This window comes from Lissotriton vulgaris, chromosome 6 (assembly GCF_964263255.1).
Source record: "Lissotriton vulgaris chromosome 6, aLisVul1.2, whole genome shotgun sequence".
In the NCBI taxonomy this organism is placed as follows: domain Eukaryota; kingdom Metazoa; phylum Chordata; class Amphibia; order Caudata; family Salamandridae; genus Lissotriton; species Lissotriton vulgaris.
The window spans coordinates 53,299,048-53,319,440 of NC_141694.1; the positions used below are offsets into that span (position 1 = coordinate 53,299,048).

Consider the following 20,393-nt stretch of genomic DNA (forward strand, 5'->3'; position numbering starts at 1 on the left):
CAAACTCGCGAACAGGAACCTCAGAACAATCCCACAGATAGGAGCATTAACACCACAATGGTCCAGAGAAATTGGGCCCAATAAAGCACACACGGTCAGAGGGGTGCGCGAGTTCCCAAAACATCATAAAGTCAGATGCCACATTAAGTTAGGAACACACATCCAATCAGGACTCAGCACACATAGTACACACAGTGATCATGCCCCCCTCATATCAGACATCTGGACACATTACCCACTGGACCAATTGTGTCCATGCAAGGTCGAGGACCACTTGCATTTGTTATCAGGGGCCTTATTTATGATTTCAAATATAACAGACCACATTTTTTACCAAAAAACAGGATCACTGGAATCATTTTATGAAACCCAAAGAAATGTTTAAAACACTGCTCAGATCGATTGTACATTAAAACAGTTCTCAGACCCCGTTTCTGTAACTGTCTCCCAGCTGACACATTTAATTAAACAAACTGTTCCTCTTTTGCCAAATGACTCTTTTGTTTTGTTTTTTCAAAGTATACTCCTATTCGAGCAACATTTTGACGAGCCAGCTTAGAGCCGATTGGTACCTTAGACCTGAAAGAAGGGGACCCCGCAAGGACAGATTCACATTTGCGCAGCAAGGAAGGTGAGCAGACACCACATTTGATTGGAATTTCTGCTGAATCTGTGGGTCGGAGGTCCGTCCTGAAGCAGCTGTCACACAGGGTAAGGGACTACATCAGAGCATTAGTACCAGCATTTGGCATATGGCAAACTATGAAAAAGTGCAAAAATTTAACGGGAGCGCCCTGCCACTGACAGAAATCAGGCATGTTACCTAATTTATGTGTCCGCACTGAGTAGTCACAAGGCGGCCTCAAAGGTGTTCCCGGGGAGGTCACCTTTTTTCGATAGCCAGTACGCTAGTAAAAGTGAATATTTTTTGTCGCTTGGACCACTGAACGTGACACAGATGGTACGCTTGTCCCCTGGGTGTGACAGAAGATTGAGGCCTCACTGCTAGGACCGCTGGACGTGACAGAGATGGTACGCTTGGGCCCTGGGTGTGATACAGGGATGGCACCTAAATATTATTTTCTAGTCTAAAAGGGTTTTCTTAGTGGCACCAGTTTATTGATACTGTTGATATCTGAATGAAGTGAAAGGTGTTGTTCGCTTGGACCGCTGGGCGTGACACAGATGGTACGCTTGGCCCTGGGGTGTTATACACGGTGCAGTTCCGACGATTGGGAAAAATATTTAGGTCTGGGAGATTAGGTGTAGCTTCTGTTTGGCCAAAAGGGGCCTGTGGGTTTTAAGTTATTCCCTTTTCTCAGACTATCAGGCTCACTTAGGGCCAGATGTAGGTTGCCAAATACCGGTCGGTAACGGCCGATTTCGGCCGTTACCGACCGGTATTTGGAGATTGAGATGTAGGGGGCCTAATATTTACAGATTCTGTAATTTTACCGATTCGGTAAAATACCGAATCGGTAAATTTACTGAATCGATAAATCTAGATGTAGGTGGCACTGAAAACAGTGCCACAGGCCCTTAAGAATTCGTTATTTACCATGAAATACTATTTCATGGTAAATAACGAATTCCTGTGTACATGCACATCTGTGCATGTACACATGTGCCATATGGCATACATACATGCCCTAAGGGCTTGTATGTGTGTCACATGGCACACAAGCCAGAATCAGGGGTGCAACAGGGTGTCAAAGTGACACCCTGTCCCCCTTGACAATTCAGTAATTTTACCGATTCAGTAATTGCCATTGATTCCTATGAGTCTAACAGCCCAGCAGGCCCAGGCAATCCCAGCGCCGCCCCTTTCCAGTGCAAGGGCCTGCCGAAATTCGACCCCCCCAGTACTTCGCATTCATTCCATAGAAACCCAGCAGCATGGAAAACACGCACTCCCACAGGTTCAGGCAAACACACTCGAGTGACAGGGAGATTCATAGCAGTTGTGGAGAGTGATACAACTAGCGGGGCGAGGAAAGGGGTCCCAGTCTTCCAGGATCTGATAACGAGGGTGGAGCTACATGATTTGCTCAAGCAGTTGAAGAAAAAACAGAAAGCAAATTTGAGGGCAAATTCCGACCAAAAAGAACAGTGCACAACTCAGAGTGAAGGAGGCAACTTAGATGAGATTTAGAGGAAAGGCATGAGCTAAGGAAGGAGAGTGAAAGAGCTTGCACACCGGAAGCACAGCGAGAAAGCAGAGCAGTGTGCCTTCCACCTGAGGAAAACGGGGTAGGCGGAACTAGAGCTGCTTTTGATAGGATCCGAGCCTCACCAGATTATCAAAGTAGAAGAGGGCTGATCAGGAATTAAGAGACCCTGGTTGCCTGGTGCAGACCCAACCAAGATGCAGGCGAAACAAGACCTTTGTGTGTGTATGATGGGAGCAGCAACGAAGATGTCCGCTGCTCCTCCTGAACGTGTGGGACAGATAGACTGACCCCAAGAAAGATTGTAGCCGGTGAAGAAGGTGAGAACTTCGCATGGCCATTGTGCCACCTGCTAGCCTGTGGGAAAAGACCAGTACTCTGGACATTAGCTGGAGGAGGGATCCTTCAAACCAGAAGACTGCATCCGGCATGGAGGAGGAGATCCCAAGTGGAATTTCCCCTACGTGGCTACCTGCCTAAGAAGATGGGAACACTATGTTAGGGGGAAACCAGTGGAGGTACCCAAAGCCAAAATGTACCTGTTACTGCAGAAGTGCACTTCGGGGACAATCTATGAGCTGTGGGCTCAGATGGATAAAGAAGGGCTAAGGACCAAACTGCTGCCAATACTGGATGAAGTGGGGAAATGGATCTCATGTTTTGAGAAGAACACTACGGGAAGAACACTGCAGGAAAAAAACCTAGCGATAGTCGATGTCAAAAGTTCGCTAAGTAATCTTATCGGAGAGCAGACTAAGGAGGTGTTTGCCCAAGCTCACATTCCAGAAATCATGCTGAAAACACCGAGCATGACGGGACCGCATTCAATTCATGCACGCACCAAAAATGGATGGCCCTGAGGGATATGTTCCTTGACTGCCCTGATGTAGGAGGGTTAATGGTGGAGACTGTGAAATCTGGGGAAACCATAACTGATTTTCTGGATAGGATGACAGAGTGATGGGAACGAGAGACAGTACAGCCATGGACTGATTCTGGCCCACAAGTCGCATTCATTTATAATATCCCCGAAAATGGGCTGCCCACCGAAATACAAAGTGGATTGGACAGTGTAGTGGGGTTAGACACCAAGCCTGCATATTGCATTATCACAAAAAGAAACAAGAGAAGGATAGGGAAAAACAGGAGCAAGTCCAGAGAGACAGCTCTAAGTTGATCCAACACAAATTAAAATAGACCGCCCGATGGGTCCGTCTAGCATGCAAATGGCACCAGTCTTCAAGGGAGCTTCACTGCAAAGCCCCAGAAAAAATCAACCCAGCTACAGCTGCAGAGGCCAGGGAGGTTGGCAACAATTAGACCCTAGGGAATGTTACTATTGCTTCAAAATGGTTCACATGGCAGACAGATGCGCCTTAAAGCATACCACAAACAGAGGTCGATAAGCCAGGGCCAGCCCCCACAAAATCTCCCTCCACGCCTAATGGGAATCCCAAATGGTTTTTACATTCAACCGCAAGGAGGTCAATCAGCCACCACACCTCTACAAGAGGGATCAGGTAGTTGGACAAACACGTGGTCACAACTAACAGGGAACCCACCTCAACACGGGCCGGGGCCACAACTACAGCAGGGAGGGGTAACTGTCTGGGGATGTAATGTCTTCACACAAACACAGAGGCCAAATATGCAGTAAGTTAAAAGCCCTGGAGCATACCAACTATTTCACCCACACCTCAAAATTCACTGTACCAAAATTCAAAAGAAGGAGCAGTGAGATAACATTAGGAATTCAAACCTTTACTTGTGATTGGGAATTCAGGGCTGCTGTATGTGTCTTGTCCATTGGGTCTCACTACGGCCCCTGCAGGAGCCTAGGACCCACTCTGCTGCTAATCCCCGAGGGCAGTTTGATGAGGGGGGTATGATGGCTCCCTGGCCAATGTTTAAAAGCAAGCACCCAGGGGGGGCGTGGCTACGGCGCCACGCAAGATGGCGGTGTAGCGGTGTTTCTCCTCCACACCGGACCTCTTCTTCGGTCCTTTAATGCGTTTTCAGGGTGTTTACAGGACCCTGCATGCCATCAATCAGCAGCGGAATGTGAGCTGCCTGGACTGCGCTGTTTTTATTGCTTTTCTGTCAGCCCGTCTTGATTTACGGAGCTTCTCGGCTTTGATGCTTGCTGCGGCCGTTCATGACGCATCTGTACCTCACGAAGCATTTCTTCAACGCGGACAAGAGTCTCCTCAGGTTGGCCCCCTGCGTGCATGTCTTCAATCATAATATGACTAGTTACATCTCTCAAGGTGTGCAGGGAGCATGTACATCGTTTTTTCTCTTGTTCTGAGGCATCTTGATGTTCTATGGCTGCTGTTTATCTGACACCATTATGGCTGAATGACTTTCTGACGCCGCTTGTGATGTTCTTCATATGAAAAGTGCCTCCTGCCTATTGTCATGCTGTAAGGTTCATAATTCTTTATTTTGATGCACGCCTCTTTAATTAGTTGCTTCCTTGGCTCACACTGTATTTTTCTTCAGGATTTTTTCTTTTTTTCTTTTCTATCAATGTCATTCTCATCGCTGACACCGATGATTATTATGCCTGGTAGCGTCTATTATTGTGAACGTGCTTCTTTTTCTGAGGCGCAGTAGCAGGTCCTTATTTTTCATAAAGACTTATCCACTCCTATCGATGTCAGATTTATTGTTACATTTTTGGATACTGCGCCTGGTAAGCATTATCATTTTGAGGAGTGATTTCTTCTCATGGGGGCAGCAGCAAGTCATTAATGTCAAATGGATTTATGAGCTAGAGGAACTTTTTTATCACCATCACTGGAGAGCTCTTTTGTACTAATTTACAGTTGCCATTCAGCTGATTAAACGTTGCAGAATTCGTTTTTTTGCATGGGCAAGCTGCGCCAACCAAAGGTTTTCCTTGTCTCCTCCAAGCCTCACCAAGACTCATCCATTTCAGTTTCTTCCGGTGTATCTTCGGTGGCTGATCAAATGGCTGGCCTGGCTCCGCATCGCTCTTCCTTGACCCAACCTTCATCAAATAAATCCTGTCCTCCTAATATTTCTTCGAAACGTTTGAAACAGGACCCTTCCTCATCGGATAAACCTAGCTCTCCAATTTCCATGGAACTTCTTTTGAAAGAGATACGTGCCCTTCGTCCTTTTGTTGAAGAAAACAGCAAGGACATGCAGACTCTGAAAGACAAGTGGACATCTATGGACGATAGACTCAATTCTGTTGAACAACAAGTTTTGGTAGTGCAATCCAATTCTCAACGCATCTCTTCTCTGGAGAAGTCGGTTCTCGCTCTCCAGCAACATACAGAGGATTTGGAAAATAGGAATAGAAGAAACAATCTTCGCATTTATGGTTTGCCAGAATCTCTGGAGGAGGGTGACCCTGTTACGTTCTTCACTTCCTTAATTCCGAAGCTATTGGATATGCCTCCTAGCACTTCTATTAGTATCCAGAGAGCCCATAGACTTGGTCCACGTACAGCTGACTCTCCGAAGCCACGAGGTGTTATTATTCTTTTTTTGAAGTTTACGGATCTCCTTGCTGTTCTTTCTGCTGCTAGATCCCAACGTCAAATTTCCTGGTTGGGTCAGAGAGTGTTTCTATCTCAAGATGTTTCCAATGCCACAGCGTCCAGAAGAAAAGAGTTTCTAAATATTCGTCCACCTCTACGTTCTCTTGGGGCTCGTTATGGATTATTTCATCCTTGTATCTTCAAGGTTACTTATCAAAACAAAACCTGGACTTTGCAAGATCCTCGAGAACTTAAGACCTTTATTCATCTTCATTCCGGTGCCGCCATGGATACTTCAAGCTCTTCCAGTGGCTGATCATTTCATCTTCTTGCTATCTTTATCTTTGATTCCTCTTTGTTGATTGTTGGTTGTTCCACTGTTTTCTAGAATCTCCTCTTAAATACTCACCATCATACTTCTCTCCTTTCTTCCTGCATATTTCTTCTACTTCCCTATTCTGTTTGTCATGTAGAATATTTAGTTGTGTATTCTGTTGTTGTTATTTCCCAATTGCTATTTGTCTTTTTCTCTCCCTCTATAGGTTCCTGATGATCGTCCCTGATTCCTTGTGTGTTGCATCTTTACTCCCTTTGTCCTGGTGTGGTTTGGATTCTCACCCTTTGCTAGGTCCGTCTTGTTGAGTGTTGCCATTTCCCCACCTTCCTTCTGTCTATTCCCTTCAGGTGTGTTAATTTCAGTCATCCTTTTGGATATGTACTGTCTCTTCTTCTGTTTCTCTTTTTTCTCCCTTTCTTTCCTCCTCCTCCTCCCTCTACTTCTTTCTGTCTTCTGGCTTTTTTTTCTTCTTTTGGATTTTTTATCTCTTTACTTTTTTTGACTTCTTGTTGTTTGCATGTCTTTTTGCATTTTTAGATGTTATTATGTTTATCTCGTTTATAAATTTAGAGTTGTTACATGGAATGTGAAAGGTTTTATTAACCCCATCAAACGTCAGAGAGTACTTTCCCATTTATCCTCCCATACCCCTGATATTGTCCTTTTGCAAGAAACTCACCTTACTGACCTTGAATCCCTTAAGTTAAAAAGGAGTTGGGTTGGTACAGTTTTATTTTCCCCATCTAACAATAAAAAAAATGGAGTTTCTATTTTAATTCTTAAAAAATTGAAATGTAAAGTGTTATTAGAAGAAAAAGATTCTGATGGTAGATGGATTTTGGCTAAACTTTTAATTAATTCAATCCCTTTAACTGTTTTTAATATTTATGGTCCCACTTAACCTGATTGTTCATTTTGGCCCTTAATTACGAGCACATGTATTCAATATAAAGTTGACTTATTTATTCTAGGAGGTGATTGTAACCAGATTATAGATCCATTCCTTGATCGCAAGTCCACTGTTCGCTTTGTCCCTCACAAGTCCCACAGATTATTTCTAGATATCATTCTAAAAGCACACCTTTTTGACTCCTGGAGACTCACACATCCAGACACTTTAGACTATTCCTTTTTCTCTCCTCCTCATGCTTCTTTCTCTCGACTAGATTATATCTTTCTTTCTCAGTCCTTATCTCAAAATTTAATTTCTTCCTCTATTGAGCCTATTGTTATCTCAGATCATGCTCCCATTTTAACGGACATTGACTTTCTTCCTCCTCGCCCTAAACCATCACGTTGGCGTTTTAATTCCGCTCTTCTTACTGACCCTAATTTTTCCTCTTCTTTTCGTTCTTTCACTACTGATTTTTTTCAACTCAATTCCGATTCTACTACTCCTTCTCATATTCTTTGGGACTTATTTAAAGCCACAGCGAGAGGTTTTCTTATTGATTATGTTTCTCAGAAAAGGAAACAATATCTACAGAAACGTCTCACTTCATTGGCTCATATTAAGCAATTAGAACACCAATTCTACACTTCTTCTGATAAAGGTATTTCACCAGATCTTTTACGTGCGAAAATTGATTTTAACAAACTTTCTACTGACAACGCCGCTTCGATTCTCCTCAGCAGTAGTGCGCGCTATTATGAAGGTCACAACAAATCTGGTAAGCTCTTAGCTAATTATCTCAAGTCCCGTAAGGAGCGCATTTCTATTGATTCCATTTATTCCTCTGATAATACTCTTCTTCACACAGACCAAGACATTCTTAATCAGTTCCAGTTATTTTATCAAAATTTGTATTCTCCTGAATCTCCTCCAACTCCCTCTCTTATTCACTCTTATTTTGAATCCTTACCCAAACCCTCCACCTCTCACCTTAATTTTCTAGATCTTGAACGTGATCTTTTCTTACGCGAACTCTCTACAGCTTTGTCTTCTCTTACTAAAGGTAAAACACCTGGCCCTGATGGTTTTCCGGTTGAATTAAATTTACATTTCTCTGACCTCTTTTTACCCAAGCTTCTTTCTCTTTTCCAATCATTTTATTCCTGTGGTGAAGCAGATGGTACTTTTCAGAATGCCACCATTTGTCTTATTCCTAAGGATGGTCGTGATCCCAAATTTTGTAAAAATTATCATCCAATTTCATTAGTTAATGTTGATTATAAACTCTTTGCGAAACTTCTTGCTTTACGTTTGGATCCATTTATGGCTCATCTTATTGGGAAAGAACAATGTGGTTTTATTTTTTTATTTATTGCTAGCGGAGTTTGAAGCATTTTCACTTGTCTCCGGGTACAAGATTAATTCTGATAAGACAGAAATTCTTCCCTCAACTACATTTTGTCTTCCCGATTTATTTTCCTCAACGGGTTTTTCCTGGAATTGTAAGAAGATTAAATATCTTGGTATCTGGTTCTCCAATTCCATTTCCTCTTCCGTTAAATTAAATATGTCCGCAGTTCTTTCTCGAATCGATCAGGCATTTTCCTCTTGGAACCCACTTTTCCTTTCTTGGTGGGGTCGTCTTGATTCTATTAGGATGATAATCGCCCCTATACTTATTTATATTCTCTCCATGTTACCCGTGCATATTCCTGCCCAGTATTTTAAACGTATTGATTCTTCTCTTTCAAAATTCCTGTGGAAGAATAAAAAATCTAGAATTTCTCTTCAAGCTCTTCGCAATGCTAAATCGAATGGTGGTGTTAATTTCCCTGATTTCCGTCTGTATCATAAATCCTTCTCTCTATGTCAAGCATCACGATGGTTGTCTTCAGAATCTTCCCCATTTTCTTTGGTTCCATATTGAACGAGATTTATTACTACCCTTCTCTTTTGAAGAAGCTTTGCGTTTTTCCACTAAATTCCCTTATACTTCGCTTCCTTTATTTAAACATACCTCTTCTTTGCTAAAACCTTTGATCTCTCCGTTGGCCAGTTCACGAGAATCTTTTCTCCGCACACCTATTTGGTATAATTCACTTATTCTTTTAAATAATCGACCTATTTCCTGGAAATCATGGAGGCTTAAAGGTATCATATGGGTAAATCATCTCTTCGATGGCGTAATACCTCGTTCGTTTCCTCAATTTCAGCTCCAATTTCGCTGTCCTCATTCTTTTCTACGAAAACACACTGTTCTTATGGAACTAAGGGGCACATGCATCAACCTATTTAGGAAGTGCAAACGGTGCGAATCGGTAAATTCGGCCCTTTGCGCTTCCTAAATAAGTTTTTGGGATGCATGAAACAATTTTTCAAAATTTGCTTTTTCTTGCATTTCCTAAAAATGCGAATGCATTTAAGGAATCGCATTTGTGCGATTCCTTAAATGCAATGCATCAATTTTTTTTAAAATGCGAATTTTGAAATAGGAAGTGCAAATTAACACGAGGTTGACCCTCGTGTTAATTTGCGAAATTCTTTAAAAAAGCACAAAAATGCATTTTGGAAAGTGTCATGTTACAGACACACATGTCCTTAGGACATGTGTGTGTGAAACATGCACTTTAAAATACATTTCAGGGGTGCACCTCTGCACCCTTGCAATGCATCAACAAATTGCGAATTCCAAAAAATAGAAATGCAAAACGGCATTGATTCCTATGGGCCTCTAGGCCCATAGGAATCAATGTAATGCCATTCCTTAATTGCGATTCGCAATTAAGGAATGGCAAATTCCGAAAATTAAGAAATCCTAAAAAATGTTAGGATTTCTTGATGCATAGGATTTTGCAATTCCTAAATTGCGATTCCTTAATTTTCGCAATTTAGGAAATGCAAATTCCTACAATGATGCATGTGCCCGTAATTCTTGAACGTTACTATTCTCTTCCTTCTTCGTCTTCACTAGCTCCTTCTTCTCACCTTCTACCACTTCTTTCCACCCTCCCTAAGGCATCTCTTATTTATAAATTCTTTTCCTCCCCTAACCCTGACCGTGCCAAATCCAAATTGGAACTTGCTTGGGAAAGGGATTTATGTGTGTACCTGGTCAATTGCTCTTTGGGATAAACTCTGGTTAAAGACTTTGAAAACCTCTCGTTCTGCCTCTCTTACTCTTTATTTTTTCTCTATCATAGACTTTAGCTCTCTCCTCTTTCTACCTCTCGTTTCACGTCTTCTTCTGATTCTAATTGCTGGACCTGTGGTGCTCCCCATGCTGACCTTCTTCACCTCTTCTTTCTCTGTCCCGCTGTATCTGCTTTCTGGAAAAAGGTTTGGTCCTATATCTCCTGCATTTTTACTCTTTCCATACCATATACACTTCCTATTCTTTTTCTAGGCACTCGTTCAGATTCTTTGGTTCTTCTCCTACAATCACGTAATCTATTAGACCTCATGCTTGCACTCTCATTTCAACACATTTCTTCTAACTTGAAGTCCCTTATGAAAGTTTTCATTAGCAATTGGTGGAATTCTTTATGCCATTTTCATAGGCTTGATGTTGCCTTTTCTTTTTCCTGTACTCCAACTCGAAATGTGGATCTTTATTGGTTACCGCTTACTACATACCTTGATCACTTATCTCAAAGAAAACCTTTACATGTTATTGCAGAAAACTTCAAACCTCCTTGAAGGACTTTACTCTCTCCTCCTTGTTTATTCATTTATTGTTGTTTATAATTCTCTTTATTATAACGTTTTCTTTTTATATTATGCAAACTATGTATTTATTTTTTTATTTCTTTGTCATTAACATGATTTGATCACACCCCCCTTATTTCCTCCCCTTCCCTGCCCTTCTTTCCCATCCTTTTAAAATCACATAAAATGCTTTATTTCTAGCTTTGACGTTGGTAATGTTATGTATTCAGAACTGCTTGATATGTATTGATTTTTATTTTACTGATGTCACATTCTTGTTTTGACACTGTGTTTTTTTTCAATAAAGCTTTCAAACATAAAAGCAAGCACCCAGGTCCCCGCAACCACAAGTCAATTGGGACGGGTTCCAATTATCAGGTCAAAAGGTCCCCATTCTCGGGCATCTAGCTGGAAACCAAGATTCCTTTGTGGCGTGTAGCCCCAACAGCGCCCCCAAAAAACTAGCAGCCTCCAGCCAAATGGAGGCCCCCTTTTAGTTCTAGTATGAAGCTGTCCTCTTATGCCAGGAGCCAGGGTTCCTGTACTCTTGGAATAGTGAAGACACCATAGCCACCACAGCACACGCACAAGATCCGACAGGTTGCGAAATGCCGCATGGTTCCGAGTCAGTCTGAAGGGGAGGTTTGCCAGAATAACCAGCTGTCCCAGTCCATCACCGTCATTAGGCAAAATTCGATGAGTTCTCAGACTTAAACCCGGACTCTCCATGCAGCGATGTTTTTCTTTGTTTCCTCAAGTTTTCTAAAAATCTAAAGTCTGTTCACCGGGTCATGCCCCTCCAAAATAACAACAAAAGAATGCTGCTATTGCCTGAAGTGGGCAGGGTGCAAAAGCTGAGTGATGATGTGAGAAGCTAAAAGAGGACTAAGGAACATAGAGATAGAGAGGGCCTGGGAGGCATTGGTACATGACCTAGAATATCCAGAACCAGAGCCCCCAGATGATGAGGCAGAGGCTGAATAAGAGATAAGCTCCTGATATAGACCACAAATAGCACACGCATAAATGCCAACTGTCGCATGGCTATTGAACAACATACTTTGCTGAAATCACCCCACCCTGCATACACATACCTAGAGCAATGCTAATACATTCCACCTAACTCGACAGGGGGAGGGGATAAGTTATTGTTGTCAAGTTACTGCTGTTTGAGAATACTGATAGCTTGTGCCTATGGCAGAGGCAAAAACAAAATGCTAAATCACAAAATGTGCCTGGTGACTATGTACTAAGCTGACGCGAGAGATAGATAAGCAATACAATTTGTTTACAAACAAAATAAAGAGTGCCACTGGTAGGAAGTTCCGAGCCACAGCTAGGAACAGCAGGTACAAATACCCTGGAAAAGACCTGGTCCAAGGGAGAGGGGGTGCTAGAAAGAAGGGAGTCTGCAAAGGCTATCTCAGCTTTGAGTGAGAGTAGACTGCAGAATCTGCTCACCCCCGTATCAGGCCTAGCAATCAGCCAACACACAAGGCCTTACATACACCATCTGAAGAAAGCAGTAAGCCCAACCTCGTACACCGCAAAATAACATGAACAGGGGCACATGGCAGTCACGGAACAGCTTTCCGACCCCCTCTGTTTCATAATAAATGAGATAGCAGATCATGTGAGATGTAGGGAAGCACCCAAAGACGAAAAGAAGAATGTCAAAGCTAGTCAAAAAGAAGTCTCTAGAAAAAGTGTACAGACAAGACACCTGGTGCCACAAGGGAGGGTCACGTTGCACATTGCATGCCAGGGACTAGAGGGGTGCACACATGACCTTGAGGCACTTTGCAACCACCAACATCACTCAACTACAACACCCCCCCTCTTTTCACATTTTCCTGCGCAGATGTAGCTCAAAAGCCCTTGACGACCTTACTAAACTGTGCAGGAAAGTAAAATCAGGCTCCCCTGCAGATCCTATGAGCCCTACTCATTTTGTGGACTCGCTCAACTTCTTTTTGCCTTCCATAGCTGCCATACTCAATCTTTCCTTCTCCTCAGCTAGTGTCCCAACAGCCTGGAAACAAGCGTGGGTTTCACCCATTATCAAAAATCCCACCTTAGATCCATCTAAACAGGAAAATTTCCGACCCATATCCCTGCTCCCATGGTTGTCCAAACTTGCAGAAGCCCATGTAAATAGTGTCCTGTCCCAACATATGGACCAGAATAACATCCTCGACCCATCCCAGAATGGGTTCAGACCGGGCCACAGCACGGAGTCTGCCCTCCTGGCTACTTCCGAATATCTCCGGACGATCTTAGATTCCGGTCAAAGTGCTGCGCTGATTCTCCTTGATCTCAGCGCAGCCTTTGACACGGTATCCCATGACATCCTTCTTAATCGTCTGGAGACGGTCGGAGTTTCTGGCCTTGCTCTGACATGGTTCTGCTCCTTCCTAAAGGACAGATCCTTCCGGGTGTCAGCCCCCCCATTTTTATCCAAACCTCATCCCATTGCACAGGGAGTCCCTCAAGGATCGGCTTTGAGCCCCTCCCTCTTCAACCTTTACGTGCAGCCACTTGCAGTAGTGACCAAAGAGTGGGGCCTGACGCTGGTGTCGTACGCCGACGACACCCAGCTGGCCATTACTCTCACGGAAGGCCCGTCCATCCTGGCCTCTAGATTTAGGGATGGCCTGGCGGCAGTGGCCCAATGGATGACGGATAACTACTTACAGCTCAACGCGGGAAAAACGGAAGTGCTGCTCCTTGGTAAAAACACCAGCCACTGGAATGAGCACTGGTGGCCTTCATCCTTGGGCCCCATTCCTCCCCCCAAGTCCCTAGTAAAAAATCTGGGAGTCTGGATGGATGCAACATTTAGCTTTCAGACGCACACCAAGAAAGTGGCTGCCACCTGTGTTGGTTTGCTGAGGAGTCTCAGCCCTATTCTTGTTTTTTTCGATGCTAAAGTCCGCCAACTTATCATCCAAGCGACAATCCTCTCTCGCTTAGACTACGCCAATGTTCTCCTCCTAGGTGCCAACAAAGGAGAAATAGCACGGCTGCAACGCGTGCAAAACGCTGCGGCAAGAGCATTAGTTGGCCTTCCCCGCAGATGCTCGGTGAGAGCCACCATTCGCAAACTGCACTGGCTACCCATCAACTCCAGAATCCACTTCAAAGCCCTTATCATGACCTTCAAAATCCTCAAACTGGAAAGCCCTACCCTTCTTCAATCTCTCCTCACTCCTTATGTTCCTCGACGCGATCTGCGATCCTCAAACCAGTTCCTACTGAACGTTCCCCGAACTAAGCTATGCCGCATGGGCGGACGCTCCTTTAGGGTTTTGGGAGCCAAGCTTTGGAATGCTCTACCTCTTAACATCCGCTCCCTAGACAGCCTTCCCATGTTCCGAAAGGCTATTAAGACTCACCTATTTCCCTCTGCTTAGTCCACCTTTTCCCTCGCTTCCCAGCTCAGTTGAGGGTTTGTGGTTCTACTTAGCGCTGGGACGCCTCTTCGCTGGGGCAGCTGTTTGCGCTTTACCAAAACCTTAAAAAAATAAAATTAAAAAAAGACACCACCCGCACCAACAGCACCCCTATGCACACACTAGGAGAAACGGTTTTGGATGGCTGGCGGCGCCAATAGAACGCTAGCTAGAAACTAATACCATCCTAAAGTTCACGAGATCACCCCGTAAATATCCTTTACCAGTCTAACACCCGTACGGAGAGGGGGGAGGCCCACGACTCATAAGAGGTTAATGCGTTCTGTAAACAATAACCCACTTTTTGTCCTGAACCATTCAAAACATAGATACCTGGACAGAGGGCACCTTCCGGTACCTCACTGAAATTGTGTGTATGGAGTGTGGAGAACACACCCCTAAAGAAAAGCACAGGAACCCAATAATGCATTTTCTTCTGAATTAACAAATTAACCAAGCTCTTAACCAACAGGTCTGCAATCGAATTTCGAAGTGCAACACCTTTTCAGTGGCCATATCAACACCCCATCAGGATCTGAAGTGTGCAAACTGCACTGTGAACTTTTTGTTTTGAACTATTAAACTAAAAAATCCCAATCACCAGAGGACTACACACATTTACCCTGGATTCATCCCACGACTTGCAATGTTCTATAAGTTATGTACTGCTGTACTTTTATGTACCCTCTGTTTGTTCTGGGTGCTGCTGCATCCGTTCATTGCCAAATAACTGCCTAGTCAAATGTAGTCCACCCAGAAACTATCACAGCGCTTGCCTGGGCATCTCTCCTATATCACTTAAAAGTACACTAGCATTCCAAATGCACTACACAGCGTCCGCTTACAGAAACATATGATATCAGCACATGAAGTAGGTGCAGACAGACTTATTTGTCCCAAGGGGGAGCCCCTAAAAATGCAAAATGCCTTTTCCACCTATACCTGTGTAGGATTAGGGCCAAAATACAACCCAACGAGGTACAACCCATCAGAGTAGAAGTGAATCTGACCAGATATGAGACCAGTCCCACAGCACTATACCTTTTCACCAAGCCTAGCGACATTCAAACTGAGCTAGATAGGATGCGCAGGAGGAGCCCCATAGGGAAGAATACTGTTTGGCCCGAGACTTCCCAGATAAGAGATTCTTGGAGGTAGCAAAACCAGTGCACACACACGTCTGTCCCTAATTCCATCTGTGGTCCCAGAGTGGCTCTAAGTGTTTCTGGGGCAGTCTTATTTTATAACAAATGGACCCCAGACATGGAGTTTCAGTATAGGGCTGTCCATCTCGATGATATGAATGGAAATGGTTCTCGTAAGGGAGGTTTGGACAACAGCATACATACTCCATGTCAGGAAATCTGGGATACCGAGGTGGGTGGATTCGCTTGGCTAGAAGAGACGGGGCAATCCCTAAGAGTTCATAAACTTAAACTGTATTCCTTGTGTTTAAAGAGGTTAAGGCACAATGCTACTGGGCACAAAAGAATGAAAACTGTGGCACGTTCCTGCACATTCCGGATATGCAATGGAGCACCTCCACACTGATGTATACCTACTGGCAGTGTGGCAAGCTTGCCTACAATAAGCTTTTCCCCAGATACAATGGAATTTGCTCCCTCGTGACCATACACCCCCCAACCCTGGTCATTCCCGAACCACTGTTGGATTTGTACCAACACCCGCTAAGGAAGAAGACGATTCCGTTGTATAATGTTCATGAAAAAGAAATGCTGATTAGTTTGGCTGGGTTCAGTACATGGACATTCCAGAAGAATTCAGACTGTTCTCTGATGCCCAAGTATCAGCGGTAGGGTCCATATCCAGTGGCAGCTAGAGTGTTGCCCCACTGCTCTCAGAGCAGAGGAAAAAGCAAAAATAAAATGATAATAACCTTGCTATTATAATTTTTCTCCGTAGATAAGGGGCTAGGTTGGGGCGGGTGGGGCTGGTATCACAGGGAGGAGGAGTGGTTTTTGCACAATAAGTGTGCATGACGGTTTGGCCAGCTTTCTTGGGCCGGCCAAACAGTCATGCGCACTTACCATGTTAACTACACGGATGTATTGCACAGCCTGGATGGAAATCATGCACAGGCTCCTAGTTCCTGTCTGAGCATCGAACCACAGAGCTCAGACCAATCACCACGCGGCTGTCATGCTGACGACAGCGTTGTGATTTTTAGGGAAGTGTGTGTGTTTCCTGCTTCTGGGACTCGGAGTCAGCAAGAGGAACGGAGGTGACAGCGGCTTTGAAGAGGTAAGTGTTTTAAAAAAAAATTCTTGTTTTTCAACCCTCCCGCCATCCCTGTCCCCTACCAGCCGCCACTGTCAATACCCTTCTTCACTGTGCAAACGAAAGGGAACGCCTGCTGGTTACAAATAACCAGGTTTGAAATGCTCAAGATGATGAACAGCACTGAGCTCGGCCTTAATTCTATCACGGAAGAACTGAAAGCCATTCGCCTCAGGGTGTTGCAACATCAATATGTGGTAGACTTAATGACTGCAATGGAGGGAGGGGTGTGTGCCAAGATCGTTGCATCCTGCTGCCCGTTTATTCCAGAGAATGACATGGACAATGGCACTCTGACTCTTGCAATTCAAGCAGTGCAGCGTTTATAAAGAGATATGCATGAGAAGGAAGGTGCACCTGAGCAGGAGTGGTTCTCAAACTGGTTCTCCAGGCTTCCCCGGTGGCTTTTCGGACCGTGCACGACATTGCTGCCTGTTTTCTACGTGCTATTTGTTTTGCGTTGTTTCATGCAATTGGTGTTATGGGCCTGGTACCTCATATAAGCAATCCTTCTTATTCCAGGCTATAAAACTATAATGGCCTGGTCAGCGCTAATCATATGCTAATTATATGGGTACTCTGTGTATTTATGCTTATTTACTGCCTATGCTGTACATTTGTTGATTGATGTAAATGAAATCTGGTGGCAGTGGTAGGAAGTGGACATGTGTTTTCTTTTGCATAGTTCGTGTTTTGGTAGCACATTCAACAACATGTGTAGATTTGAAAAGTACCCACATCCTGAACAATCATTGTGGGTTTACTATTGGAATGTGCTAACGGCCAACTGCAAGAACTTGCCTTTGCAATTAGACCGACTTTCTCCCGGGAGAGGGTATTTAACTTGCGCTGCACAGAGGCTCCGTGCTTAGAATTATTTGATTTACAGTGAACTCACTTGTTTCCAAGTCTTCGATGCAGCGATCCTCCTCCTTCTGAGGTTTCCTGGATTCCTGAATTCCGGTCTTCCCTTTCGTCTTCTCGGCGACGTCAGCCACCGCTGCACCTATAATACAAGCTCAGGAGAATTAAAACTGCACATCTTGTACCTACCGATTGAGTGCTTGTAAACAGTTGGAGCAAAACCAAAGGGAATGATGCATGGAATGTTGAACATTACAAGCCCTCATCCCCAGTCAACTGATCTGGGTTTAATCCATCATCGTTCTTTATCTCACTCCGCCACCCCAGTTCAGACATGGCCCTATACAAATCAGTCTGACCCTGTGCCTCATGGGAACAGTCCAGCATGAACTGCCAAGCCATGTCTTCCCTGGACCGCAAACAAGCATCCTGTCACCGGTTTCTGGCTAATCAGTCGTCATCAGCCAGGCTAGCTTGAATCCAGTGGCAAAGTGAGCAAGGGACCCACGTCTGGGCATACCCTGCCAACTTAGGGCGAACAAACCAAACCAAAGGGGATGATGGAAGGAGTGTTGAACATTGCAAGCATTCACCTCCAGTCAACTGATCTGGGGTTAATCCATCACCATTCTTTAGCTCACTCAGCCACCCCAGTTCAGACATGGCCATATGCAAATAAGTCTGACCCTGTGCCTCATGGGAACAGTCCAGCCCGAACTGCATATCCATGTCTTCCCTGGACCGGAAACAAGCATCCTGGGACCAGTTTCTGGCTAATCAGCTGTCATCAGCCAACCTATCTTGAATCCAGTGGCAAAGTAAGCAAGAGACCCACGTCTGGGCATACCCTGTCAACTTAGGGCGAACAAAGCAAAACCAAAGGGGATGATGGACGGAGTGTTGAACATTGCAAGCACTCACCCCAGTCAACTGATCTGGGTTTAATCCATCATCATTCTTTAGCTCACTCCGCGACCCCAGTTCAGACATTGCCATATACATATCAGTCTTGACCCTGTGACTCATAGGAACAGTTCAGCCCGAACTGCCAAGCCAGGTCCTCCCTGGACCAGAAACAAGCATCCTAGGACCGGTTTCGGGGTTTCAGCCCTCTTCAGCCAGGATAGCTTGCTTCCAGCGTCACAGTGAGCCCAGGACCCATGTCTGGGCATACCAGGCGCACTTAGGACGAGAAAGCAAAAAACACACTATTGATGGACGGAAAGCAGAACAAATCAAAACATTCACCCCCAGGCATATGGCTGGGTCTAAACTGGGGTGGGATGGTGAGCAAAAAAACGATGGATTTAACCAGATCTCTTGACTGAGGGTGAACGTATGATTTATTCAACATTCCGTCCATCATTTGTTTGCGTAGCACTTTTCACCCTAAGTGGGATGGGAATGCCCAGATGTGGATCCCTTGCTCACTGTGCCACTGGATTCAAGCTAGCCTGGTTGATGAAGGGTAATACCCAGAAACTGGTCCCAGGATGCTTGTTTACGGTCCAGGGAGGACCTGGCTTGGCAGTTCAGTCTGGACTGCTCCCATGAGGCAGAGGGTCAAGACTGATTTGGATATGGCATGGTGAGCAAAAGAGCAATGGATTTAACCCAGATCTCTTGACTGGGGGTGAATGTATGATTTATTTAAGATTCCGTTGATCATTTGTTTGCGTGGTTACTGAGCCTGAGACACAGTATCTACGTAAATATTTGGATGAGTTATTAGAATTGAGATTTATTAGCCATTCAACCTCAACAGTCTCCTCACCACTCTTTTACGTAGCATAAAAAGAATGGTGAGCTTCGGTCTTGCATCGAATATCGAGCAGTAAATAAGGCCAAAATAAAAAATTGTAATCCATTGCCTTTAATCACAGTACTCTTAGACCAGGCACGCGGATCCACCATCTACACTAAATTGGATTTACGCTTTACATACCATCTCAAACGCGTAAAAGAAGGAGATGTATTTTTGAATATACAGTAATGTCTTTTGGGCTTTGTCATGCCCCATCGGCATTTCAAAACTTCATAAACAAGCTTTTGCATGATTTCTTGAATGTATGTGCTATCATCTATATAGATGACATTCTGATTTTCTCCAAAACAGAACAAGAGCCCATACTCCATGTTAGATGCCATTCTACAACATCTGAGAGAACATTCTTTAAATGCAAAATTAGAGAAATGCACTTTCCATGTCAGATCAGTCGGGTCCCTTGGTTACTTGCTTTCCCCAGAGGAGATTACAATATATCCTAAAAAGGTAGATGCCATCCTTACTTGGCCATCGCAAACTACTGTAAAAGAGGTCTAAAGGACTTGTGTTTGCTCATTTCTACAGGAAATGTATTCCAAACTTCTCTGGTATTCAAGTCAAGTCAAAAAGTTTATTGCATAATTAATTAAAATTATTACAATTTCCACACGATAAAAAATAACAGTATAGAAAAAATTCAAATTTCCTGATCATTTTACAGCTCAGCTTGCCCTCTCTATGGGTTCTCAATCAGCTTTTAAGTTCAGTCTATAGTTGTCATGAGAGTCCCAGAATTAGGGTGGCCTTGGTGGCCTTCCTCCTCAGTGTTCCACCTGCTCAACTTGCACTAAGCATATTCTTACCTCTGCCAGGAATTTTACTCCCCGGCAGGCCAGAATTATGGAAGAGCCTCCCAGCCAACTTGTTACTGCGTGTCTGCAAGTTCGAATTTTCAGCTTGTTGAAAATGGATTTCAAATACCGTTGCCTCTGGGCCATAACTGCTGGACATACACAAAGAAAGTGGGATAAGGATTCGGTTTTATATCTGCAAAGACGCCATTGCTCTGTTTGATGAGTATGTTTCCAGGAGGGTACTAAGTCTTTTGAGACATGTATTCCCATCCGGTAGTCTATATATGCTCTTTTTAAGTACCCGCTGAAGTGATAAAAGAGATATGCTTGAGGTTTAAGTGCTGCAAAGGAGGTGATGATTGTCCACCCATGTCTGCGTTTTGCAAGTGTATTTTTATCCTCCAGGAAGGATTTCCGTTTTGCTGCCTCATTGGCTGATCTACCTAAACCTGCTTTATCTGTCCTGGTTTTCCACGCTGATTCTAAATCGAGCTCTATCAAACAGATTTTCAAGTGCCTTCCCCAGGCGCTCGGGGTTTCACTGTC

At 44.1% G+C, this 20,393-nt stretch overlaps 1 protein-coding gene across 4 annotated transcripts in view; it reads right to left on the reverse strand.

Annotated features, from left to right (window-relative positions):
• Positions 1 to 20,393, reverse strand: part of LOC147706778 (uncharacterized) — a 475,050-nt gene that overhangs the window by 282,441 nt on the left and 172,216 nt on the right. For all 4 annotated transcript variants that reach the window (XM_086925910.1, XM_086925909.1, XM_086925907.1 and 1 more), the window contains exon 4: positions 17,263 to 17,370. In XM_086925910.1, coding sequence (XP_086782036.1) covers positions 17,263 to 17,370 — 108 coding nt within the window. The remainder of the gene's footprint in view (positions 1 to 17,262; positions 17,371 to 20,393) is intronic.